Raw genomic sequence first — 10087 nt, 5'->3', positions numbered from 1 at the left:
CCCGGCCTCGGCTCCCCGGCCGAGATGTGCCCTTTAGCTCTGTTCTCACACCACAGACTCACCCTTTCAGATTTTTTTTCCGAGCGTGTGGGCCGGGGATAGAGGGGAAAAGCATGATTTCGAGAACACAAAATGGAGAGCGAGGCTGGGAGTTGCCACACCCTTTTTTTTTTTTTTTTTTATACAGTCATTTGATGCAGCGAGAAAAAAAAAAAAAAAAAAGACGCTGACAGGCATCAGGTCCCACCCAGCAAGTCAGAGCCCCCTAACTCAGCGCTCCTGCTCCTCCTGTGTTTAATGGCATCAAACCTCATTAAAAATAGACAGTGCCACAGCCACCCCGGTGCTGAACGCCGTCCGAGTGGCCCGCCACGAACACGGCTCCCGTCGCTCATGCACGCACAGCCCCCAGCCACCGCGCTCCAACAATTCCTACGTGCCCACGGCAGGCCCAGCAAGGAGGGCAGGGACACCAGGAACACCTCACCGCCACCTTCCGTCACCTCAGGAAGTGTCCAGAGGCCAACGGCATCCCGGCTGCTTCACCTGCTCGGTGAATTTTGCCTCAATATGGAGAAAAAAATTAAAATCTCGAGGGGAAACTCTGGAGCGACCTTCAGCTGGCACTCCCCAGAGGCTGGGGAAGGGGAAAGGCAGCGAGGGCACGTCTGCTTGCCAAGGATGCCCCGGGTTTTAGAAGAAAGCAAGCCCATGGTGTCCAAAGCTCTCGGATCTGAAATCCCCGGTAGCAAAAAATTTATTTTCGTGACTGAAGACAAGGAGAAATTTATAAATGTATTCTAGCATCCTACCAATAAAATAGTAAATACTCCATCCCTGTGATTTATACGATCACCTGGGAGCAGAACATCCAGAAAGGCTCTGCCACGTGCCACTATGACAGCCAGGAGCATGAGACCACGTGCACATCACCTGTCCTTACTTCTTCCCAACCCCACACACGCCAGGAAGTCTCTTTTGAAGGTCCGCAGTGTATCCAGACATCATCCGAGTGACTAGTGTCCAACGTTAAAAGGAGAAACAATAAAGAAGATTGCGGTGGTAAGCAGCACACTCATTTCAAAACCCACAAAGACATCCACATTGTTAGATTCTCCTAAAAAAAGTAGTTCCGATTCACTTTTTCTCCCCCCAACGACCAGGTGCGTCGGCCGGCGCTCAGCGCATGAGCAGGCTGTGCTTTGGTCCGTCCACTCGCTCCAGCTTCTCGAAGTGTTTTCTGGCGTTGCGGATGTTGATCAGCGTAGCTGCAGAAGCTGAGATGGAGAAGGGAGAAGGAAAAGTTAGAAGGGATGGACAGCACTTATCTGAGCTCCTGTCAGCAGAACCAAATCAGAACCCTGGCTGGTTTGGGCTCACGTTGCCACACCAAACTCAGCACCATGACGAAAAGGAGGAGTGAAGCCCGCTGCTCAGCAGAGGGCACAAGTGTTCTACAGCTTTTACTTGCACCGGGCAGCACCAGATTTCACCTAAATTTGGAGAAGTGACGCAGCGTGAAGCCACCGCTCTTCCCCACTGCTCAGGGAGCACCAACCTCCCGGCCTCCTGCTCCCTGCGTGGTGCCGGGAGGTGGGGGTTGCTCGCTGGGAGGCACAGGAGAAGAGTCAGGACAAGCTGTGGTCACGCAGAAGTCACCTCAGCTTCTCATCTGCTGCTCGAGCAGAGGAATATCACAGCTCAGTAGCTCACCCAGCACCCCAGGGCTCGCTCAGGTTTTCCCTCACGCAGGAACCCCTTCAAAAAGGGGAGGACAAGATTAACAGCTGTCGGCCACGCAGCTGCCCAGGACAGCGTGCCTTCAGCACCTCACATTTTACCAGAAGCAGCTTCGATCAGGAATATAAACACAGTCACATATTCAGGCCGTGCCTCTGGCGCTGCTGCCCGCAAGTCGTTAAGATAAATAGACGCGACTATAATTAGAGCCCTTGCCCACCGAGACGGTTCAGGCAAGAAGAGCAGGAACTCATGCATAAACCATCCCTGCTTCCCTTCCAAAAAATCACCGTGGCTGCCAAAGCAGCGCAGCCCAAAATAGGCTGTCAGACGCGACCTATCCCATCAGGTCACATCTGCCACCGCGCTTCCCCACCGTGGCTCCAACCGTGAGCCGGCTCCGCTCCTCCTGCGAGGCAAGGGGCTGCTGAACCACCTTTCCTTTCCCCCTCCTTGCTCAGGCAGGGCGAGCCAGCCCCACAGCAGAGCCCTCCGTGCCTTTTAACCCAATCCTTTTTATTTTTTTTGCCTGTTCTGTGCCATATTCCAGCAGGAACGCACCCCAACTAAGCCAGCTGCTTGTCCCCAGGCTCGCCTCTGCTTCAACTTACGTATTGAAGGGTCCGACATAACCACCATCACGTATGTGTTTGAGGTGAAGATGTCAATAAAAGCAGCAAAGTTAGAGTTCCTCACTTCCATGCTCTGGAAAGAAGCGGCCAGCTTACTACAGAGGGGAAAAAAAAAAACATGCAATGTAGCGTTGTAGCGTTACTGTAACAGCGCTCACAAGTTCCCCACCCCATCCCCAGGGTCCCTGTTCAGCGCTGGAAACAAAGAAGCACTGCTTGCAAAGGGGGACGTGAGCACCAGGTGAGGCTGGGCTTTGTTTTTAAGAAGCAAACCCTCCAGCTTCAGGCTTCATTCATCCAGCAAGGGCAGCACGAAGCCATCGGCCTGCTGAGGGTCTGTAACTCCAGACACAGCTCCGCCGCCCCGTGGAGGACGCTGTGCCCAGAATCACTCGTCCCACGGATGAAGCTGTCACTCCCAGGACAGTTTTACACCCTCTGGAAGCAAGCACAAAGCTGAAGGATCTCGAGGCAGCTCTGCAAAGCATGCTGCTGCTTCCCTGTCCTGTTCAGGCTCTGAACGCTTCCAGATGTTGCTGACAGACTGGCGAACCTGAGGGCGGTTCACAAGACGAGGTTCACAAGACCAGGAGAAAAAGACCGAGCAGAAAATGGGTGTTTCACAACAACCCCCTTTCAACAATCACCAGAGGAGGAAGTTATGAAAGATGAGAAGAAACTCGGACGTTTCTGACCACCGTGCTTTCTAGAAAGCAATTTAACCGAGGCACCTCCTCCCGCCGAGGAGGTATAAAGGCAATGTTCACTTGGAAAGCTTCCTCGTCTCGGCGTGACACCAAAACCCCTGCTCGGGGATCCTTCCCACTGGACCAGCTCACCTGCAACTTAGCTTGAATTGTTTAATAATGTTGCTGATTTTCTCAAATCTGTGGATATCCCGCTGTTCTTTGCACTGATAGTGAGAAATGACCTGGAAGGCAGAAAAAGCGCAGGGTTAGTCATTTTTTTCAGGGGAGCCCTTCACAAGTGCTGAGGTGTGAACACCCCAGAGGCACTCCTGTCCCTTTGGGGCCTGAACACCCCGACTTGGTGCCATTTTAACTCGACGTAAAGCACAAAAAAAAGCACAAGGTGGAAAAGCACAAGGTGGAACAGCGGAACACAGGCGGCTGGCTTCCTAGGGAGCTCTCCCTGCACCAATTAACTGAGTCAGAGCGAGATGGGGCCACGCTGCCTGCGCTCGGATCCGCTCCCCTCCCTCCCTTCCCACGCAGCAATGCAGCAGCGAGGTGCTTGATATCTCTGGAAAGATCAAAAAAGTTTCCAGGATTCCTCGCGCCGTGACCCACGCCTACCTCTCCTCTCCCCAGCCCCTTCCACGGGGCTGGCAGCCCACACACCTTCACGCCCCAGCCAAAAATCCAACAGGCTGAGAAGGGTATTTACTGCTTAAGGGGGATCACACATCCAACAGCTGCATTATCTTTGTTCCCACAGAAAACCAGGAAGAAGCATTATTTGAACAACGCTACGCTACGAGCTTTAAGCTCCGAGGAATCCATAACTCAGCTGCTACAGCCTTGCAGGAATTAAGTTGTGAGGTTTTTTCCCCCCATTTCCTCAAGCACCTTAAAAAAATCTTTATTTCCTACTTTTAAGCTTGTCCAACTGTTCCTACAGATACAAGTTTAACCATATTCAAGAATCACATCCATACCAAAGCCTTCACTACATGCAAGCTCTTTTCTCAACTCTCCAGGTTTTCCTGTTACTGCGCTGCGAATACAATTTCAGAATAAGATTTCACTTCGGGAGAAAGGAGGCCCTGGGGAAGTTTAAGTGTAAGAAAACAGTGAGAAGGAGAAAGTCTTTAAAAAGTCATCATTACACTGAAAATCAGTACAGAATTTTTGTAGCAAAGAAGTAGCTTTCAGTAAAAATAAAAAATAAAAATGCAGGTTTTGAATGCATGTAAGCACTGCTACCTAGTGCAAAGGTGGAACTATTCATTAGCTACACGAGTTCTAAAAGCAGAACTTGCCAGGAACGGCAGGTGCCTAATCCTGACAGTTGAAGTGAGAAAAGTAACGAGAAAAGTCACTTCAGTCAGGCCTTTGTCAAGGAAAGCGCTCAAAACTGAGGTCAGTTTCTTCAGGTCAGTGAGAGCACTGGTACAAAGCCTGAAGAAACCAAGCTAGGCACTAAGAGAACGGCAGGACAGGCAGCGGTGGGTTGAACCAACACGTTTTCCCACAGCAATCCAGCTGCCAGTGAGCCTCTATCCACGCTTAAGGTTTGTAGAGCATCAGGCACTCGCAAAAAAGGAATCAAGAACAGTTAAAAAACAGTCGAGAAGGAACTGAAAAGACTTTTGTTCAAGCTAAAGAAGGCTCTCGTCCTGTGCAGAAAGGAATTCTCAAGTCCCACGGCTGATAACAGAATGGGGATCTGAAACCCTCCCGCAGCTTGGAAGAGGGAAATACCACTCAAGCCCTCGGCTCAGCTGCTAGCCGTGGAAATTTGGGAAGGTCACATGAGCCACGGAGTCCTGTCAGCTACTTTCAGTATCACAAGGCCTGGATCAAAGCGTTCTGCCATCTGGTGCTGGCACCTCTCTCTGGGCAACCGCCACAACCGCACTTTCCATCCAGGGAACTCCGTCCTAGGCTGGGCAGAGGGGCGCGAAGGGCAGAACGGCTGTATTCACCAGGAAAGTGGCTCTCTCAAACAGAAGCACTTCGTCTGCCTCGATGATCTGAGCAAAGTTCCTCAGGTTCATTTCCAGCTGCTGGACATTGGGGATCAGCTGATAGACTATGCTGGACCAAGCCTGTCGACAAACAAAGAGAAGAAGGGCTGCGTTAACACATCCCCAGCCTCACCACGAGCTGCTGACATCTCCACCTACTCCCCAGAGCTCTCCTGTCTACTCTGTGTGTACCAGAGGGCTGCGTGTGGAGCAGCACACGGCTTTGCCTGTTTTTAAGCAGCTCAACACAGCCTGCTACCCGTTAGCAGGTTAGGGGAAGGCCGGTTTCTAGAGGGAGCTGGGTGCAGGCAGCGTGAGGGGTGCTGCCGGGCACACGGTACGGGATCAGCCTCAGCCAGACCACGTCCTACACCGAATTTCAACTGCTTTTGGATGGATTTGCCAGGATGGTGAGATCTGCCCGCTGAAGTCAAGATTAAGAGCTCCTCACCTTCTGCCCAGCAACCCAGCGTGCTGCCACCACTGCCTGCGGGCAGCTGACAGCGCTCCTTTGCTCCCAGCGTAGCCCAGGCAGCACCTACCACGCTCACACCTTAAAGCCTCTGACACTGCAATGAGGGCTGACCAACAAGAAAAGGAAAACCAAAACCACCACCACCAAAAAGCCACCCTCACGCGCTCCTAGAAGCAAAGTAAATCCCCAGGATGGTAAATGCCTGAAGTGCTTTAACTGTAATGTGGGGAAAAAGCAACCGGGAAAGAGCTCCTTGCTGGCTACACATGACTAAAAGGTGCACGAGGTCTTTCTGAAGTGGCTAGGCAAAGCGTTTAAGCAGCATTACAGTGACACCACAACTCCAAGACATGGAGGAGTTTTACTTTTGTTTTTTAATTTAAAATGCTGATGCCATTCCAGCCAGCTAACCTCCACCAGGAGGAGTCCGTGCAGATCTGAAGAGGAGCAGTCAGTAGCAGAGCAGTAGGAACTGACCGCTCGCCTTCCTCGTGCTCGTTTTCAAGCAGGGAGGGGGAAAAAGGCCGGCTGCAGAGGGGATGGGGTACAAACCTTGTAGAGAGTCTCATCCCAGATGGAAGTCCTAAAACAAGCACATTCCAAGGGACGGGAAAGGCGCCTCAAGTCTTCCTCACGCTCCTTAAAAATCTGGGAAGTAAAAAAAAAGAAAAAGATGAGCAGTCGAGAGTAAATATTTCTTCCTTTGCGTGGTTACTGACTGGCACCTCCAGCACACGTTTCAAACAAAATAAAACTCAACAAGCGCTGGGGAAAGAGGAGCAGCAGCGCGTGCTGGCAGGGACAGGCTGCCAGAAACCCCTCCCGCTGGGGCAGCAGAGACGAGCAACCCCGGCTGTCTTGCAGCAGGAGGCTCAAACCTCGGACAACCGCGGTGTTGTGGAGCAGAAACGGAAGCTCCCGGGCACGAGTTTTAGAGAGGAGCAGAAATCTGACATCCCCCGGCCACGCACAAAAAGCTGGGTCACTGGGAACAGGGTAGAAGGAAAGCACTAGAGAATTTCATCAATAGGAACTGCGTGGACGAGGCAGCTCCGAGGCTCGCACGCAGCCTTCTCCCACCAAATTCTGCCCTCTGAAATTTGGGCTACAAAAAGGAAGGGGCCAAAGAGAAGGCAGCCTCACAGCAGGCTCCTAGGGAAGTGGCAAAAAAAACAAGGCCAAGTGTTTGCAGGAACGGCCTCAGAACAGACCCTGATCTGCGCAGGGATACGCACGGGAAATAAAACCAGAGAGAGGCCCCCTGCCAGCTGCCCACCCCACCCCAGGGCCTCAGCAGAACCTGCACAGCTACCCAAAACCCACAGCTGTACATCAGCCCCCGAACAGAGCGGGACAGAACAGCTTCAAGGTTTTAGACTCCCCCTTCAGCTCGTGGGGAAGGAGGAAAAGATCCTCAAACTGACCCTCCAAACAAGCTCTTTGAGCTGTTTTTGCAGACGCTCACCAGGAGCCAGAGGGAAGTTTCGTGGGACTTCTTGCACCAGCCTAAGGGGCCTCCGGGCTCGCTGCAGGCCAGGGAGCGGCCGAGCAGCCAGGGGTGCACTCCTCAGGCAAAGGTGCCTAAGCCTGAAAGAATTTCTCCTCTGGTATCAGGAGCTGGATGCTTTCAGTCACAGCTGAAAAATCGAGGCTGGTGATATCCAATATCCTCCAGCCTCCCTGCAACCTTCCAGAAGCTCTGAGGAGAGCAGAAAACACCAAACCCAGCCGAGAGGCTGACCCACGGCCTTTGCAGGATGCCTCCTGCAGCACGGGAGCGTTAAACCAGGGTGATCTCTGGGCAAGCAGGCACACCGAACGCCGTGGGACAGGAAGCAGAAGCACTGCCTGGTACAAACCACTTTCTAGTTAACCGGGAAAGTTTCAGCCTTAAAACAAAGCCTTCAGAGCCCAGCTTACGTGGGATCGAAAGCGAGAGCTGAAAAGAAACCAACCACCACTGTCATCACCACAATCCTCAGAGCCACCCAAACGGTTAAAGGCAGCTCCAAGTTTGCTGGGTTTCCTTCAGGTCTCCCTCCCTTCCCTGCCCCCAGCACCAGAACCGGAGCTACGAAAGCAAAGGCTCGGGGCAGTTGTCACTAAAAGCCATCAGGTCTCTCCTCCACTGCATGCATGCAGGGAACAGCACCGACACAATCTGGAAAGGGAGGAAGGGGCTCAGACAATTCTTAGAGACATCCGAGAAACAATTTTCGGAGCGGTGCTGACGGGGCTGGATTTGAAGCACAGAACAGCACCGTTACACAACGCACAGCCAGGAGATGCTCTCTCCGAAAGCATTTCTATGGCAACTACCAGCTGCTCACCAGATCCCGCTGATCCTCCTGCACCAGGTCCATCTTGTGCACCAGGCAGAAGATCTTGGCGTCGGGGGAGTTCTGGAGGATGGCCTCCAAGCACGACTGGTAGTAGTGCATGTCCTTCTCCAGCTCGCGGCTCTCCACGTCGAAGACGTAGATGAGGACTTCCACGTTGCGGAAGATGTTGTCCCGCTGGCTGGTGAAGTAGTTCTCCATGAACGTGTCCTGGCTGAGGAGGAGCAGAGCAACAGAAGCACGAGACCCTCGTCAGAGCAGGCAGGCTCACTTCTGGCCGCCGTTTGCAAGAGAACGTCCAGGTGAAGGGCTCGGGCTCCTTGCCAGCAGAAGAAAGGAGCCAGCAAGGAAAGAGTGGGACTTTCCTCGGCCTTTCCCGTGGAGGCAGCTCAGAGACTGCAGGCAGGAGGCCAGCCTCCTTCCACCCACAGCCCTAAGATGTGGGATCCGCTCTTCCCAGAGCTGCCTCACCAGTTCCACAGCGGCGAGCAGCGAGCCTGCTCCATACACGAGCAGCGCGCGGCTGCCTTCGGGGCAGAAGGCCCTCGCTCTGCTCTCGTTCCACCCCCACCCCGTTGACAGCACCAGCCCCCAGCAGCGCCAAAAGCAGGACTCCAAGCACCTACCCTCCGCAGTCCCAGAGGTTTAACACCAGGTTTCCGAGGAACCTGACGTGGGAGTGCTCCACATCGACTGCAAAGAGACAAGGAGCAGGTTACCGACTGCCCCGCGCACCCAGACCACAGCCACCTCCTCAGGCAGCTCTTTGCCATTCAGCTCACGGTTATCAGAGCTCCCTCTGAACAGCACCGGGTGTAAATCCAGCCCCTGAGCAACCCAAGCCCTCCTGCCCACCAGCCAGGCTGCCGCTGTGCTGTGGCAGGTGGCTCCCCCGTCCCGACACCCGCTGACCTCTGCAATATTTGAAGCACGGCACCAGCCCCAGCACGTTCTGCGAGGGCTTAAACCAGCCTTAAAAACACACAAACAGTGTAAACTTCAAGAAACCACACCTACAGCAACATGGGGGCACACACCAGTCAGACATCAAGTCCTCCCGGAGCAATTGGAGGCTGTTGCAGAGGGCTTTCCACTCAGTGCTTTTTTTTTTACACCAGTGGCTTTGACAAAAAATAGAGGCTCGTTAAGACTGGTGCCTCCCCCTGCCACAACCACGGCGCACAGCAAGATCACCGGGCCTCCCTCAGGGCTCACGAGCAGCACGCTGAGGACAGGGAGGCCTCAGCACCAGGAAGAACGAGGAGGCGGCTCCGGGCACACCTCTGACAGCAGGTGCAGCAGCACCAGAGGCTGCTCCCTGATCGCCCCCCCCCAAAAAAAAAAGGAAGGCTAAAAGTCCAGGCAGGACTGGACGCAGCGCTCAGGGCTCCTTCCCCTTTTGCTCCAACCTCATCCAAACCACGGAGCAAAGGTTGCCATGAGGTGGGAGCCCCCAGCTGCTGCTGGCACAGGCCGGGAGCGGCAGGGAGCAGCCCCCCCCCGTGACCCACAGCGCCTGCACCCCGGGGGCCCCCCGGCTGCCCCAGGAGAAGCCTTACTGGTGGCGCCCAGCCGCCGCGTGTCCCTGGCGATGTAGTTGGCGAAGATGATGGACCTCATGCTGGTCTTCCCCGAGCCGCTCTTACCCATCAGCAGCACCTGGAGGGGGGGGGACAAAAACAAAGAGCCGGGGTCAGCCCCCGCACGGCACCGAGCCCCGCACCCCCCCCCATCACCCCCCCATCCCCCCCCCCCCCCCGCTGTCCCCTCACAGCGCCCCCAGGGCCCGGCCTGACAGGGCCCAGCCCCCCCCCACCCCCTCCCCCCCTCACCTTCTTCTTCATGGCGGCGCTCGGCATCCCCCAGCCGCGGGCACAGCACGGCGGCGCTCCGCGGGCCTTCCTCAGCCCTTCCTCCGCCTTTACTCGGGCTTTACTCCCGCTTTACTCCCGCTTTACTCCGTCCTTACGCCCCCCCCGCCCCCCCCCCCGCCGCGCTCACGGGACCCAGCGCTCGGCGGCCGCCGCCGGTCACGTGAGCGCGCGCCCCGCCCCACCACGTGACCCCGCCAGAGGGGGGCGGGGAGGGAGGGGCGCGGAGTGAAGCGCGCGGCGCCATCTTGGCTGCGGGCAGCCCTCACTGACGGGGGGGAGCGGCCTGCAGGGGGCGCCGCGGGGCCGGGAGCGCTGCG

General features: G+C 55.2%; 1 protein-coding gene across 1 annotated transcript; it reads right to left on the bottom strand.

Moving 5' to 3' along the window:
- Nucleotides 1-717: 717 nt before the first annotated feature.
- Nucleotides 718-9918, bottom strand: LOC137863671 (ras-related GTP-binding protein A). The gene is made up of 9 exons (XM_068697027.1): nt 9729-9918; nt 9456-9555; nt 8523-8589; nt 7888-8110; nt 6110-6205; nt 5041-5163; nt 3212-3303; nt 2352-2467; nt 718-1277 (listed from the first exon to the last, which is right to left on the bottom strand). Exons 1-9 carry the CDS (start codon nt 9753-9755, stop codon nt 1180-1182), a joined length of 942 nt encoding a protein of 313 aa, XP_068553128.1. The 5' UTR covers nt 9756-9918; the 3' UTR covers nt 718-1179.
- Nucleotides 9919-10087: the final 169 nt, after the last annotated feature.

Source organism: Anas acuta, chromosome 13 (assembly GCF_963932015.1).
Source record: "Anas acuta chromosome 13, bAnaAcu1.1, whole genome shotgun sequence".
Lineage (NCBI taxonomy): Eukaryota > Metazoa > Chordata > Aves > Anseriformes > Anatidae > Anas > Anas acuta.
Note: the sequence above shows the minus strand (reverse complement) of the source record. Positions and strands in the feature narration are given on the sequence as shown.